Here is a 17,564-nt window from a genome sequence, read left to right on the forward strand (position 1 = left end):
ATCCGCCTGCAATGCAGGAGACCTGGGTTTGATCCATGGGTTGGGAAGATCCCCTGGAGAAGGGAAAGGCTACCCACTCCAGTATTCTGGCCTGGAGAATTCCATGGACTGTATAGTCCATGGAGTCGCAAAGAGTCAGATACGACCGAGTGGCTTTCACTCACTTTCACTAAGTATAATACATCTAAATAGAACTGAATTTATTGCTTCTTATAGATGGTGCATTCAGATTTAATGAATTTATTATTTGTAAAAATTTTATTTAGAAGTGATTCCAGTAGTATACTTTTGTTTATTAATGTGTAAATTTTATTTATTAAATTTATAAACCATAGTCCCCTAGTGCCTATGAAGAAAAAATATTGTACTTGATATGTACTAAGCTTCAGTTTGTAGCCATTTCTTATCTATAGCTTTTAGTCGTTGAAATCCATTGTATATACTGTTTTGTGCTTATAAGAACATAAAACCACAGAATATATACAAATATATGAGTTCTTTATTATATTGTTTATTCTTGTGCAATTAGATACTGGCAATGTAAAGAGGCTAATGCCCTTTTTAAAAAAATTTATCTTTTAAATAGCTCAGTCACTAAAAGAATTCGCAAGACTACTTATCGCAGTAGAAGAAGAAAGGAGAAGACTGGTAAGTCTCTTCCCCATATCTTAAGAATAAAGCTTTGTTTGGACATACTGAAAAGAAGAATAGACCTTCTGAATTACACTCCGCCATAACTCATTTTATAATATGATACATGTACTGAATGTTACAGAAAAGATTTGTGAGTATGATGATCAAATGTTGCTAATAAGATAATACCATTTCTTTTTGTTTTATTTGGCCAGCAGATATAAATTTCATTCATTTTACTTTCCATTTAATTGTTCTGAAAATTAAAAGTATTGAACAAACTGCCATTAAGAAACCCATTCTAACCAAGCAGTCTGCTCAATAACCTTAGCGTCGTGTTGAAGACACATTACAGGGATTAAAGGTAGTTCTCAGAAGGAGCAACTAACTTTGCCAGGGTGTTATCAGGAGACTTTCTGAAGAGGTGACATTTGAATTGGGTCTTGAAGGCTCAGAAGATTGTGCTTGACTGGGAAGAATGGGAAAACTTTCTACTTTGGCAGATTAACTAATGAACAGTATCAGAGCATAGTTATTTGTAATACATTTATCACTAATATAAATGTATTAAGAATACAAATCACAGATATAATTTTGTACCCATTGTGTTCAAGGTTCTGGTAGGCCCCTGTCTATGAACCATGCTGCCCATTTGTGTATGAGAAAAATAGTAATATATACTCCACAGGATCACTGTAAAGCTTTATTGAAGCACCTGGCACATAATGAATAAATGTTGATGGTGATAAAGCTGTTGGTTGTCAGTTACAGTGAGGGTTACAGACTTATTTAAAACATCATATTCGATATCGCTGGCCTCACCACCTTGTTGAGATTCACATACATAAAATGGTCAGATTGTGAATTAAATGTGCTGGGAAATAGCACACTTTTGCTGTCATTTCACCCACGGATGAGGAAGTGCAGTTTGAGAAGGGTGTCCTTAAGGTGGTCTTGACTTCTGGTGAGTGTTGTCTGAGTTGAGGGAGATCACACAATGAGGGCATGGTTTATGTGAGTGACCCTGAGCAGGGGCCACAGGGTGAGAAAGTGCTGTGTACATTTGTAGAATAAGGCAGAAGGTTCTTAGAAGGCATTAGTAGAAGAATGGTTGGGTAGTTTGCAGCATATGTAGGATTTAAGAGCTGGGCTAAGAAATTCTGTTGTTTGTTACCAGTTCAGTCACTCAGTCATGTCCGACTCTTTGCGACCCCATGGACTGCAACACGCCAGGCTTCTCTGTCCATCACCACCTCCCAGAGCCTGCTCACGCTCATGTCCATTGAGTCGGTGATGCCATCCAACCTTCTCATCCTCTGTCATTCTCTTCTCCTCCTGCCTTAAATCTTTCCCAGCATCAAGGTCTTTTCCAGTGAGTCAGTTCTTGCCATCATGTGTCCAAAGTACTGGAACTTTAGCTTCAGCTTCAGTCCTTCCAATGAATATTCAGGATTGATTTCCTTTAGGATTCACTGGTTGGATCTCCTTGCAGTCCAAGGGACTCTCAAGAGTCTTCTCCAACACCACAGTTCAAAAACATCAGTTCTTTGGTGCTTAGGTTTCTTTCTGGTCTAGCTCTCACATCCATACATGACTACTGGAAAAACCATAGCTTTGACTAGACAGACCTTTGTTGGCAAAGTAATGTCTCTGCTTTCTAATATGCTGTCTAGATTAGTCATAGCTTTTCTTCCAAGGAATAAGCATTTTTTTAATTTCATGTCTGCAGTCACCATCTGCAGTGATTTCGGAGCCCAAAAAAAGAAAAACTGTCACTGTTTCCACTTGTTCTCCATCTATTTGCCATGAGATGATGGGACCAGATGCCATGATCTTAGTTTTCTGAATGTTGAGTTTTAAGCCAGCTTTTTCACTCTCCTCTTTCACTCTCTTCAAGAGGCTCTTTAGTTCTTTACTTTCTGCCATAAGGGTGGTATCATCTGCATATTTGAGTTTATTGATATTTCTCCTTGCAATCTTGATTCCAACTTATGCTTCATCCAGCCAAGCTTCAACAGTCTTGCTGGCTTCTAGCTTTTGCTTCATCCATCAAGGTGGTAGGAGGGACGAAATCACATTTAGAATCAAACCCCATACCCACCAGAGATGCTTGGAGGGCTCAAACAAAACCTTGTGCACACCAGCACCCAGAAACCCCACAGAGACTGAGCCTGACCTGCCTTTGAGTGTTTGAGTTGTTTGTTTATAGTCTGTGGGAAAATTGCCAGAGGTTTTGATAGAACAAGAGGATCAATGTGGGATTTAGAAGAGAGGTTTTGATAGAACAAGAGGATCAATGTGGGATTTAGAAGAGATTAATTTGGTGGCTATGTGGGGGAGATACTATCGAGGAAGGAATGTTGTGGAGAAGGGCTGACCATATTTTCGCAGGAAACATCAGCCTACCTTAGGTCTAGTCCCATTAGAGAGACAGCCATGCAGTATAATCTAGGTAGAGATCAGTCATTGTGAGAGACTGATCCTCTCTGACTCAGTCTGTGAAGGTGACTTGACTTTCAAGTGCTTTAAGTATAATCTTCACTCTAATTTTATGAGCTTCACAATAGAAGTTCAAGTACCATGGAGAGATATGGGTAGTATGTGCACTTATGGCTCAGATCATAAGCTGATGATAGAAGTGGGAAAGAATGGTTAAGGAGAGGTGAAAAAAAAAAAGTTGGAAATTACATGGGAGCCAGGAAAATATAGTTGGCCCTTGGACAGCATGGGATGGAACTGCATGGGTCCAGGTATGTGAAGATTTTTTTCAGTATTAAATGCTGCAGTTCTATATGATTCACTGTTGACTGAATCCATGGATGCGGAGGGCCAACTATCAGTTACATGTGGATATTCCACAGTGCCCCTAACTCCTGTGTTAGTTGGGGTTCTGCGTTGAGCAAGTCAAATCTTATGCAAATAGTTGAGGAGAGTTATGAGTTTGATCCTGGGGGGCCTCAGCCTGCAGCAGCTTGAAGCAGGACTTTGGTTACCAGTGGAGATTGAGGTTGGGTCACAGACGTGAGAGCTGAATCCTAGCCACTAGACCACCAGGCACCAGTGACAAGGCCCTGGCCTGTCAGCTGTGTAGAAAGGAATTTCCACACAGAGATGGAAAGTAGTGAGCAAAGTGTTTATTAGAAAAAGAGTATGTATGGTTAGATACACTGGTGGACGCAGAGAGAGGGCCACGCCCTCGTGGTAGTTGGGATCACTTTGATGGGGCATTTCTTCCGGGTCTCTGTTCTGCTTGGTCCTGAGTCCACATTTAGTATACATCAGATCTTCCCATGTGTGCTCACTTCTCTCAGCCAGGATGGAGTCTTTCGAGGCTGCGTAAGGCTAGGTCAACATCACTTACTATGAGGCGATGCCCCCTCTCTTTGACCTCCAAGGAGCCTTTCTGTGCGTACGTGGTCAGTAAAGTCTTCTTGACTTCGAGAATGAAGAATATGTGGTCTTTATCTCTTATCTAGGCAGGACTCAGCTCCTCTTGAGCTCCTGCTTATTTGGAGTGTCTGTCCACAGGGGACAGACTCCAGCTTCTTAGCTTGGAGGCCCATCTGTCTCCTGCCTCAAGTCAACTAGCATGGGCTATAATTTTAGAAAATGTATAAAGAATATGTGAAAGTGTGTTGTGGCTTGCAAGAGGAAAATGAGCCAAGAGAATGTCTCATCGCACTGAGGGGAGGCCTGGAAGGATCAGGGGAGAAGCTCTCCTGTGCTGGGACAAAAAGGAGGATTGACTAAAACACAGAACTGTGCACAGGAAGTTGGTTGGTTGGACAGATGGGTAATACTGTTAGGAAGAAATGGTCATCTGCTGAGAGAGGAGTTAGGAGAAACAGTTTAGAACAGCCAGGAGCAGTTTCTACAAGAGGAAAGGGACTCCTGCCTAGGGATAAAGAGACGTTGAAGCTAGACATTTTGAATATGTCCAGGAAAGATTAATGATCATGTTTTCACATATGTTTCTAACAATATCCAGAGCCCTGGGTTGTGAGCGGTAAAAATAGTTGGGAAGTCAGGGATTCAGGGGGTGGTTGGCACAGAAGACATGGTGTTGGATTACAGGGCTGTGGGTTTGTGTACATAATGATATGAGTACAGCGATGATTGAGGCAGGAGGGTACGGACAGCCTTAGGAAGCAGAGAGGGCAAGCGTGATGGCTTAATTGTATTGAAGGCTACACTAGGATCACAGGAGAGATAAGGAAGCTGTGATCAAGAGGGGGAGTTGAAACAGTGAACTTGGTCATGGCGCTGGTTTGCATAGTGATAAAGTTAAGGTGTAGCTGAGTAAAGAGAAAGTCCTTAGAAATTAAGAAGGCTGAGCTCTGGCATTCGGATGTTTTATGAGCAGGATGTTGAGATTTAATATGATGACAGAATGAAAGGAAAAACCAAGAAACAGGGGCTGAAGAATATGGTACTATATTTCATAAGCAGTGGAGATGGAGATTGGCCTGTAGCTCATGGTGTTTCAAGGATCTTTATTCCTGCCTTCAGCAGTGTCTCTCATATTGGGGCAAGAAGGGAATTCTGTATTCATGAGTAAAGTCCCATTATTGGTTTTGATTGCTTTACTTGTTGTTTCAGAGAAGGTCTGAGATAAAAAAGGCAAAATAATGAAGAAAAGTCTCTATAAATGAAAACCTAATAAATTGTATTTGTACAAAGATTCTATAAAAGTAAGCCTTTAAATACACAAATCTAAATATTGGATTATTTACTCAACACTTCCAAACATTTGGTGTAACTAACTGAAGATAGAGCTGGTAGCAGATTTTGCACAAAGAATTTGTATTTTAAAAAGTAGAGCTTCATTTAGGAAGTAGAATATTTTAAGTGAACTATGAAAGTGTAAAGCAGTTCTGTAATTGATTATAAATTCAATTAATCATTCTTTTTTTGGTGATAAATCATCACTTGTATATTAAATTGAATTTAACCAAAACCTACACATGTCTTAACAGTGACTAAGCAAAAATAAAATCTCAAGAAGATGAAAAGGACATTTAACAGTTTAAACAAATTCTGTTGCTTCTGATGACTTATGGCACTGGCTACATCATCCGGCTGACCTAAAGTCTATTTGCAGAGAAAGAGCTAAAGAAGCATTGGTTTTTAGACATGGAACTTCGTCTTAACTCTTTATTAACTTCAAGTATTGAATTTTTAAAAAGCATATTTTGCTAAAGTCAACCTAAAGTGCATAGTTGTGGGACTTCCCTGGCGGTCCAGTGGTTAAGACGTCACCTTCCAGGGCAGGGGGTGCAGGTTTGATCCCTGGTCGGAGAGCTGAGATCCCACGTGTCTCACAGTCAACACACCAAAACAAAACAGAAGCAGTACTGTAAGAAAGTCAGTAAAGACTTTAGAAAATGGGGTTCACATAAAAAAAATTTTTTTTAAATGCATGATTTTAATGCAACAAAAAAGGGACAGTAAGTTTGAAAATCCCTGTTTCAGAACTTGTGTGGGTATAGTTTATCCTGTCTCAATACTTCTCACTCAAAAATCCATCTTCCATGATTTGACATTCCCCAAGATGTCCTTTGACACTTGCCATCAAGTGGCTATGAGAGAACAGCCTTTTAACAGCACAAGTGTAAGAAATAATTTAATAGCCTTTTGTAATGACTTTAGTAAAATTCTTATACTTGCAGTCAGGATATGGTATTGATTAATGACATAGACTTTTTTTTTTTGAAGTGCATTTTTATTGGAAATGTTAAGATCTTCCCCTACAGAGTGCAGCACTTCCATGCTTTTGATTAGAGATGTCATAGATCGGATGTCCTGGTGGAAATATTTTGAGACAATCCCCAATGCAGAGAGGGAATTCTCAGTCATGTAAATTTCCTAGTAAGATCTCTTCCATTTCCATACTTCCATAGGAACTGCTCTATTTTACTTCAGATCACAGCTGACTGGGCTGTGAAAATGATACCATTTTGCCCAGGCTGTTCAAAATTAATATGAACAAATATTAACATATCCAGAGACCCCTCTGGGGAAGAATGAAATGCTCAGTTGAAGCCCTCCAGAAGAGACCTTGGTAGCCTCCTCTTTGTCATTTCTATAGAAGCGCTGAATTTGACCCTTTCTCCTGTCGGCCTTTGGTCCTGACATCCCTCTCCCAGAAGCTCTGAAACTCTCCTTCACCCCCCTCCTGCCATCCCTCCCTTCTCTGTACTTTTCCTCTGCTTTCCTGTTCTCCATCCCGCTGGGTTTTCTTTCTGCTCCTAGTGTGTGTGTGTCTCTACAAGCTTCGTTTGAATTTAGACCTTTGCATCCATCATTTCTTCTGCCTTGAGTATCCTGATCCATATCCTCTCATGAGAGCCTCCATTTTCTCCTCCAGACTTCACCTCCTGTGCCTCGTGGGGGCCCACATTTTCCATGCAGTTTAAACTAGTCTCCTTTGGTTCCTGAGTATTACAATAGAAATAGCTGCATTCATGCAGTTTGCATTCTGCTGGGAAGAAACAGACATGTCAACAAATTAAATCTGAGGGAGATAAATGCTAGAAATAAAACCAATGTAGCTGGTAGGATATGTTGCCATTTATGGGGACGAGGGAGATGAGGAAGAAATGGTTAAATGTTGGATCTGTTTAGATGCCTACTGGATATCCAAGTAGCCTTGTCAAGGGAGCATATGGATATATGAGTCTGGAGTTCAGGGGAGCAGGTGGAACTGGAGATATAAATTTAGACATTGTCAACATGTTGAGAGTGTTTAAAGCTGAGGGAATGTATGAGCTCACCCAGTCTGTGAGCGTGTAGACAGAAGAGATGAGGTGGGAGGGTCAAGCCCTGAAGCGTAGAATCCAGGTTTTGTTCAGATGGAGTAGAATCTGAGGAAAGGAGGTGTGGATCCGTAGCAGAATCAGGAGAAAGCTGTTTAGACAGCTTCTTCAAAGTCCCATTTATTCTCCTGGCTTTAGTGGAGATGTCAAGTGACAATAAATAACAACTCCCACGCTGTGAACCAGTGGCTTCCACCTTCTTTCAGGATAGAGGCTCCACATCATCTGGTTCACCCTATGCTGTTCCTCCACCCTTGCCTCTGGGGCCTCACTTTCTGGGTATTCTCAGTCCCTCACCTTGACAAAGAAAATTTTTGGTGTGTACATGTGTTGTTTGGTTGTTTTGGGTGTGGATATGTATGCAAAGCATTGTAGATTTTGTCTCCAATTAAGGAAACAAAGCCATCTTTGTCTCCAGTTAAGGAAGCCGCAGCTTTGGAATATTGTAGCTTGTGTTTATCATGAACAATTTATGCAGGTGAATTTGTTTCTTATAGTTTTCATTTTGATTAATGTAAGAAACCTCTTATTTTGACTACCCACAACATTTAACATTTACTTTGGACTTGTGTAAGTTATAAATTTTGCTCTAGGTTTGTCGACTTAAAAAATAATACACAACGTGACTGTTGTGAGTTAAGTTTTATCGGGGGCTATATGAGGACTGCAGCCTGGGAGACAGCCCCTCAGATAGCTCTGGGAGACTGTTCCAACAAGGAAGGAGGAAGGTCAGTGTATATGTGATTTCTCTAAAGGGGGAGAACATGCAGTCAAGCACGTGTATCTTTTAGGAAGTTTCTGCTGGTCTCGTGAAGCTGCTGCTAGTCACGAGAAAGTTGTCATCATGAAGGATTTTAGGGTTTTTCTAGAGATGAGGAGATACAAGAACCAGGCTTAGAAAACCAGCTCCTGAGAATATCTAACTGTCTGAAGACCCGTCCTGCCCTGTGCTTTCTGGGAGCACAGAGTGCCTCGTCCTGCTTTGCACCTGGAACCCCTTCCGGGCTGTTGGAGATCAGCAGCTGCTGCAGCGCGTGATTTAATCCTTGTAGACGTGATGGCAAACACTCATGGCCAGTGCCAAGCTGTGGTGGACAGGTTTCTTGGGATTTATATTCTTTCTCTTCAGTGCCTATGTTAATCATTTTTCATTCTAAGGCAGTGAAAGTACTTTACTGAAATGGGCTAGGTGTCTAGGCAATCTTTTGGAACAACAATAGCAAAAAGATGAGATACTAGAAGGGAAAATGTATAACTTTAATAATCATTTCCTTTTGTAAGAGTATTGAAACTTGTCCCATTGTTGGTTTTGTTGTTACACTTTTTTAAAAAAAGCATAGTCAGTCCTGTTGTTGTTGTTATTTGGTCTCTAAGTTGTGTTCAACTCTTGTGATCCCATGGACTGTAGCCCACCAGGCTATTTAGCCACTGGGATTTCCCAGGCAACATTATTGGAGTTGGTTGCAATTTCCTTCTCCAAGGGATTGGCCTGACCCAGGGACTGAACCCGTGTCTCCTGCACTGGTAGATGGATTCTTTACCACTGAGCCATCAGGGGAACCCTATAATCAGTCCTATAAAAGAAATGAAAATAGTTTTAGATTGGCACTAAAAAAGGGAAAATTGTGTCAAATATAAATTACTTGATGTAAGATTTTGGTCTCTTATATGAGTTTTTAGAGGACTTCCCTGGTGGCTCAGTGGTAAAGAATCTTCCTGCTAATGCAGGAAACACAGGTCTAATCTCAGTGGGGAAGTTACCCTGAAAGAAGAAAATGACAATCCATTCCAGTATTCTTGCCTGAGAAATTCCATGGACAGAGGAGCCTGGTGGGCTACCGTCCATGGGGTTGCAAAGAGACAGACATGACTGAGGACAGGCACAAATTTAATCTGCAAGCAACCCTCTCAGGTGTATGTTATTTATAGATCCATTTTAAAGAGGAGAAAAGTCAAAGTCACATATGATAAGTGGTACACAAGTGTTCAACCCCAGGCTTTTGGGCTTTACAGCCTTCACATAATCCATATGGGTACAAACTAAGACTTTTTAAACTAAAAACTGCATAACAATAGCAAACATATGTTATAATATAGTATGTGAAATGCTCTATTAGGTGCTGTAGGTGTATTAGTTGAGTATCTTATGAAAATTAGGGAAGAACACAGGTGTTACAAATTTTGAAATTAGATTTTCAGTTTCTTCTTATTTAAACAGGCAATTAATTCATTAATCCATTGACAGTTTTCTCATTACATTTTGACATGTGAGAGCCTAAGTCTTTCCCCACTCCTGTGAACCAAAAATTCATGAAATTGAGGAATATTTTAAATGTTGAGGAAATTGCATATCCTTATTTCTCTCAACGCAAGATTTTCCTTTGTTAAATGGAAAATTTGGTATAAAGTTTTGCATTGCACATATGCTGTCCGTAGATGATAATGATTAGTCTCTGAATTTCTGGCATTGATGCTGTTATATGCTTAAGTCCGATTGTCTGTGAAGTAACCCAATTCCTGTCATTATCTCAGGTAAATAAATGCCAACATTCCACATATATGAGTATGGATTATGTTTCTGGTATGTCCTAGGTTAACGTTTATTAAAAACAAGCTAAATATGCTCACCTACATGCCAACATTTTTATATAATGATTTCACCTGAAATTAAAAAAAAAACAAACCAAAACTCAGTGTTCTCCATGTACAGAGTTCTAATTTTTCACTTTATTGGATTGTAGAGGCTTCCCATGATTTCCCTGATTTTCAGTTATTTGGTGAAATAGTAAAAGGTAGGATTTCATGACTGCAATGACAGTGGCTTTTATTTTGTATTGCTGATAGTCCCAGTATTGATTTATAATTTTTAGCGTGTGCAAAGTGCTTTCAAGTATATTTTTACTTATCCTCTGAGAATCTGAAACTGAGTTCAGTCTGTGAGTGAGGCACTGAACGTGATGCATGCCGCTAGTGAGTGACAGAGTCTAAGACATAGGACGCAACTTCAGGCCTTTAGACTTCAGCCCACTGTTCTGTTGCATCCTGTGTGTTCGTTTTTACTTAAATTTTAAACACTTTGAGGACAGAGGCTCGATCTGCTTTGTATTCTTTTTCTTTTATATATCAGGTATTCTGAAAACTACCTTGGTTGTCCAAAAATTTACTCCTTTACAGAAAAAGAAAAGGTGTCTTTGAAAGTTATTGCAGTTTCTCATTTACCATTTCTCAGGTTGTTTAGCTTATTTCATTATGGTTAAAAGGGCAATAAACTTTCTTTGAGTAAATTTTGTTAATTTTGTGTGAAGGCCTTGAATAGAATAATTGCTAGGGTTTCAGAAAATGCCTCAAAGTGTTCATATTTGTGAATTATGTCTTTGGCTTCTATAACTGAAAAAGACTTAGCATGCTTAATGATTAGAAATGTCTGTCAAAATTCTGAAAATATCTTCAAATAGTTGTAGTGTAGGTGTCAGGCAGGGAGGCTGTCCTGGCAGGCTGCCTTCGAGCCATTCCCTGCTGTTCACGCTTCTGCCCACGGTGTAGGAAGGGGGATAAAGGACAGGAAGCTGAGACTTGACTGTCATGCTCTGTACTTGCTCTCGCAGAAGAAGAGCAGCTTGTTCCGTCTGTAGTTAAATTAAGGTTTGTATGCTGTGTAGGTTCCTGGCTAGCAGTCAGCAGAGGGAACTGAGGTAGCCCTGATTTTGAACCGTATTTACATTTACGTATACCACTTTCATTAACATTTGTGCATACTTTTTTTTTCTTTCATTTGCTTGACACCATTCTCACAGCTGGTATGTCATGGGTGTCTATCAAATAGCTAGATTTAAAGATTTGTAAATGGATACGTGACAGTAAGCATCCAGTCTTTATATTTTCCTATTTCCCAAGACCTCTTTTATTTTTTTAAGATTAACCTTGACCGTCTGGAAGGATTTAGGGGAACTTTTCCTCCAGATAGTGCTATTTTAAAAGCCATCAATTTAAAATAGGATACACGAATAACAGACTTTCATTTTTTTTTTCCTCTCAAGACATAAGCTGTGTTGAATATATCCCTTTTAGTTTTGCTGCTTTGGCATGCACCTTTGGGGTTAGGTTTTGTTGTTTGGCTCCAAGAGTCTGCTCCTGGCAGTCTGCTCCTAGCACCTGTGCTCCCCGTGTCTTCCCTCCCATCTCTGGTCCTCCCGTCTTCCTGCCTTTGCCATTGACCCCAGGCGTATACGCTATACTTTGAATTCTTGCAATTGTGTATATCATATTTTCAAAAATACATTTATTCTGTGGGATTGGTCATCATATTTCACTGATACAGGTGGGTATGTGTTAGTCTTTACTATGTTTATATACATCCATATGTTTTGACTTCTTTTTTCATAGTTAAGAAGCACAAAGATACTTTGATACCATAAATAGTAAATGTATAGTCATTTTGGCAGCATACCCCAAAGTCTTAAGATCTGGATGGGGATTTTATTTTAAAAGGCAAAGAAAATAAACTTAAGTAGATATGAGTTAGACTAGAAAACCAGAGGTAAAAGATAAGCATGAGGGGAAGTTTTGCAAGTTATGACAAAGCAGTTGATGGTTTGGAGATATCAGTAGACAGACCAAACAGATACTCAGAATTAAGAGGCTGGGATACTCTTCAGTATCCCAGAAGGTTTTCGTTTTCATGATTAAACCACAGAGTCATGTTGTTTCAGCTTCACAGAAGAAATTGCATGTTTAATTACCATCAAGATAAAAGAGAATGAAAGCTTTTTAAATTACACTTTAAAAATGTGTAAAAATTTTTTTTGAGATGATGATAAATTCATGTACAACTGTGAGGAACAACACAGAGAAATCCTATGTATTTTTTAACCTGTTTCAATGGTGACATTTTGTAAGTATATAATAGCTCATTACATTTTACTTTAAATTGTAATACTAACTTAAAATAGCAGCAAACTCATAAAGTTGCCGTTTGTCCTAGAATCAGGACTCATTGTCTCCAGACGCAGTCTGACTCTTAGCGGCTTCTTACCAACATGCTCAGTGTCCCTTCAGGATGGAGTCTGTCATCTGTGTGTCATTCAGGACACTCATTTGCAAGGCAGACAGCACACTGGCAGGGAAGACAGTGGGATGGCTCAGTCATCTGTGGGAAGGGCTGGGTTGCGTGTGGGATCCAGGAACAGCTAGCTTCATCAGCTCTTTCAAAAGAGAGGGCTTTTTTGCCTCTTTCATGTGTTTTCATTCCTTCAGTGTTCTTCCACTTGGAGATTCATAAACATTGCTTCCATACCTCACAGACATTGTTTCTGGAGGAGGCCTGTCTAGTTTCCATTGGGGTGTGTGTGTGTGTAGTTGCTCAGTCGTGTCCGACTCTTGTGATACCATGGCCTGTAGCCCGCCAGACTTCTCTGTCCGTGGGATTCTCCAGGCAAGAATACTGCAGTGGGTTGCCATAACCTTCTCCAGGGGATCCTCCTGACCCAGGGATCTCCTGCATTGCAGGCAGATTCTTTACCCTCTGAGCCACCAGGGGTGGTGTTTTCATTGGTAAACTATTAGTAAAAAAAAATTACAAACTCCATTGGTAACTATTACAAATTTCATTAGTAAACTATTAATAAAAAAATTTTTTAAAGACTCTGATTGGCCCTGTCAAGATCACTTAAAGACTCTTGACGAGTCACCCAAAGCCCAGGGGACTGAGCATGTTTTATGTGTTCCTCTAAATATGAGTATTACTTTCAGAAATGAAGAAATTACTATAATTTAGATAATTATCCAACTCTTGTCTATTATAGTATGGTCATGGCCTTAGGACATTTCCAGTTAGTGTTGTCATTTGAGCAGAATATTATGATAGTGAATTGTGTCTGAACTGTATATACGTCTGATATTTTACAGGACTTAGAAACATAATACTCACCATCCAAACATTGGAAACATTCACAGGAGTCATGCAGGGATTGTGTTAGTTGCTCAGTCATGTCCAACTCTTCACGACCCGATGAACTGTAGCCCTCCAGGCTCCTCTGTTCATGGAATTCTCCAGACAGGAATACTGGAATGGGTTACCATTCCCTTCTCCACGGGATCTTCGTGACCCAGGGACAGAACCCAGGTCTCCTGCATTGCAGGCAGATTCTTTACCATCTGATCCATGAGGGTCCTTATACACTACTATTAATGCTACTTAAATTCATTATTGTTTTGGAGGGGACCTAATCTATGGAGTAAAATAAAAGCCGAGGCATGGAAGATCTAAGACTTAATTTTGTTTCCTTCATTCTATAATTTATGGATGTGATTTTCCCACATAGAACATCCTCAATAATCTACAGAGAATTTATTAGAAATATGAGCCTAGCCAGGTGGATAAAATACATATGTATGAATTATATTTCTGTACACCATCTCAAAATTGTAACAAAAGAATAAGATATTTAAAAATAACTCAGCAAAGGACATACAGGACTGTTATGTGTAAAATTCCAATCCTTTGTTTTAAGGAACTGAAGGATAACTAAACAGAACGCAGTACAGTGAGCCAGTTAAAAAGAACGATTTCCACCAGCATGCCTTTCCCCTCAGCTGTACCAGACAAGAGAGTTTTACTGTGACAATCCAACTTAGCCAATCTGATCAACTTTTTACTAGCGTAGTGGTAAACCACAGGCTATTCCTAAAGATAGTGTATTTCCTTCTTTCATTTGGAAAATGTGGTCAAGTAGGAAACCTTACTTTAATCATATTTCTAAACTTCTGCCAAACCTTTGGATCTAAGATACTTTCAGCAACAGAAACACTGTTGTTTGAAACACTGAGGTGCTCTTCATTTGTGTAACCATATCTAACCAAGTTGGTGGTGGAACAGTGCTTTACATAGTTATTATTATATTTCTATTTCAAGCCTCTCATAGTAAAATATCCCCATTGATCTGAAACTTTTAATTCTGTTCACATTATATTTCATTCACAGTATAATTTCTATTTGCCACACATAACAGAATTCTGTTAAAGCGATGCAAATAAAATCTATTTTTCCTACTCAGCATGAAACCAGAACACAGAGTTGGGAAAATCTTGATTCCAGTTGTTGACATCAAGTAAAGCACTAAGCTTCTTAGAATTATGTTTTCTTTTTTATAAATGAAGAATATTCTGTGTTTCCCAGAGTGTAAAATGGAAACCACCAGCAATATAATTAAGCATTATATGAATGAAAAATTTACATTTTAGTAGTTCCATACTTATTTTAATGTATATTGAATAAAGAACAACTCTGGGTTTAATGGAAATTATTGCTTCGCAGTAAGCATAGTAAAAGAAGTGGATCAATTTATAAGTAAAAATGTAGGACATGGGTATGGCCAAAACTGTGGAACTAGTATATGAGTGACTGAAATTTTGGAATCCATGGAATAGGTGATATATGTGCTATAAATGTTCTGGACTTTGGTTGTCTCCTCTGACTGAATACCCTGCTAGACATAGCCAATAACTACCTTCCAAGTTCACCACCTCATTTACAGAGCTCATATTGAAAAAAAAAAAGAACTATGCCCAAAGCTATCTGATTTCAGTTTCTTATGAAAGAATAAGCCTTCATATAGTAAACACATTAGTGATTGGTTAAGCCAGATTCTGCTTGTATCTTACAGAAAAAAATTGAAGCTGTCAGTAGTAAAATTTGGGTACCTTTATAAACAAAGCAGGTGTTTTAGACCAGTGTGCATAGCGTGGCTTCTTTTTATTTACAAAACAAAGCTTCTGTAATTTTTTACACTGAAGTAGTTGGGAAAGATAGCAGTTATTTATTCACCAGATGCTGATTTTCTTCTCCAGGAGCTAAGACACAGCTGAGTGGTTATCTCCTAACTATAAATACCAGTCAAGAGGCTATTTTGGTTATTTCATTGGGTTGGAAACTATGGTAATTTGCACCAGGACAAAAGCGGTGGAAGCAGTCAGATTCTGGGCAAAAAGACTTACCTGTCTTGCAGTTGGCAGGAGCAGACAGTGTCATATGGTAATAGATGCCCTGGACAAAGGAATGTGAAAGAGGACTGAGAGTAGGGAGGATGCAGGTGTGTTTTAACCTAGGGTGGTCAGAGGACGGCTCAAGATTAGGTGTCGTTTAAGCAGCAGCCAGACCAAAGAAAGAGCGGTTTCTCCTGCAGGTCTCTGGTGGTAGTGCAGACGGCTCAGCAAGTGCAGAGACCTTGAGGCTGGAGAGTGGCTGGGGTTTGGGGAACGGCACCCCGGCCAGTGTGGTCGAACCACAGGAGCGGACAGGAAAGTGGGCAGAGGGGCAGTGGGATGTGAGGAGTGTGTAGGGCTTCTGTCGCTCTGTGGAAGGGTCAACAGAGGACGTGAACCGATCTAGAATTTTAAGTGATTACCCGACGGTTATATAGTGTGGAGGACACAGCTGGGTGGTTATCTCCTAACTATGAATACCAGTCAGGAGGCTGTTTTAGTTATTCCAGTAGGTTGGAGACCATGGTTTTTTGCACCAGGATGAAAGCGGTGGAAGCCATCAGATTCTAGGCTTATTTTGTATGTGATACTAACAGGGCTTGCTGCTTGATCATGTACAGATTGAGAGAAAAAAGGCAACTCTGCTTCACAGACAGAGCTTCCTCACTTCAACACTTCTGACATTTTGGGCCAGATAAGTTTTTGTTATGGAAGTCTTCCTGGTGCACTGAAGGATGTTTAGTGAGATCCCTGGCCTCTGTGCCCTGGACTGATGTGCCCCTTTCCTTCCCTTCCAATTTATGAGAGTGAAGAATGCCTTTCAGACATTGTATACCCTGGGAGATGAAGTTCAGCTATAGAAAATCGCCAGTTTTCGGCCTGATGGGGTTGAGAAATGGAGTACTTCCTGCCATATCAGTGAACAACAGATGTCAGAGTCCTCAGCTGCTGCGGATGCTGAGCCACTCACTGAGCCCTGAGGGGATGCAGGAAAGAAACAAAGAATGCCTGCCCTCTAGCAGACCCCCAGGGCTCTACCCATGGCTCACCAGGCGAATCCGCCTGCAGTGCAGGAGTTGTGGGAGACGAGGGTTCAACCCCTGAGTCTTCAAACCCCTGGAGGAGGGCATGGTAACCCATTACAGTGTTCTTGCCTGGAGAATCCCATGGACAGAGGAGCCTGGCGGGCTACAGTCCATAGGGTCGCAAAGAGTCGGATACGACTGAAGTAACTAAACATGCATAATTGACAGAATTATAAATATGTAGAGAATTTTGAGTTAAAGATTCCTGGAAGTGCCACATTGAATATTAACAAGACAAAGTTTTAATTGTGGAGAGATTTCTTCAAGAAAATTAGAGGTACCAAGGGAGCATTTCATGCAAAGATGGGCACAGTAAACGACAGAGATGTTATGGACCTAACAGAAGCAGAAGATATTTAGAAGAGGTGCCAAGAATACACAGAAGAACTATATAAAAAACATCTTTATGACCCAGATAATCACGATGGTGTGATCACTCACCAAGAACCAGATATTCTGGAATGTGAAGTCAAGTGGGCCTTAGGAAGCATCACTATGAACACAGCTAGTGGAGGTGATGGAATTCCATTTGAGCTATTTCAAATCCTAAAAGATGATGCTGTGAAAGTACTGAACTCAATATGCCAGCAAATTTGGAAAACTCATCAGTGGCCACAGGACTGGAAAAGGTCAGTTTTCATTTCAATCCCAAAGAAAGGCAATGCCAAAGAATGCTCAAACTACCGCATAGTTGTACTCATCTCATGTGCTAGTAAAGTAATGCTCAGAATTCTCCAAGCCAGGCTTCAACAGAGAACTTTGAGATGTTCAAGCTTGATTTAGAAAAGGCAGAGGAACCAGAGAACAAATTGCCAACCTCCACTGGATCATCGAAAAAGCAAGAGAGTTCCAGGAAAACATCTATTTCTGCTTTATTGACTATGCCAAAGTCTATGAATGTGTGGATCACAACAAACTGTGTAAATTTCTTAAAGAGATGATAATACCAGACCACCTGACCTGTCTCTTGAAAAATTTGTATGCAGGTCAGGAAGCAGCAGTTAGAACTGGACAGAAACAACAGACTGGTTCCAAATAGGGAAAGGAGTAC

The 17,564-nt window shown here is 40.0% G+C and overlaps 1 protein-coding gene across 2 annotated transcripts in view; it reads left to right on the forward strand.

Moving 5' to 3' along the window:
* ARHGAP42 (Rho GTPase activating protein 42) overlaps positions 1-17,564 on the forward strand; it is a 321,353-nt gene that overhangs the window by 110,959 nt on the left and 192,830 nt on the right. For both annotated transcript variants that reach the window (XM_065946301.1, XM_065946302.1), the window contains exon 3: positions 587-648. In XM_065946301.1, the coding sequence (XP_065802373.1) occupies positions 587-648 (62 nt within the window). The remainder of the gene's footprint in view (positions 1-586; positions 649-17,564) is intronic.

The sequence above is a fragment of the Muntiacus reevesi genome, chromosome 9, assembly GCF_963930625.1.
Source record: "Muntiacus reevesi chromosome 9, mMunRee1.1, whole genome shotgun sequence".
NCBI lineage: Eukaryota > Metazoa > Chordata > Mammalia > Artiodactyla > Cervidae > Muntiacus > Muntiacus reevesi.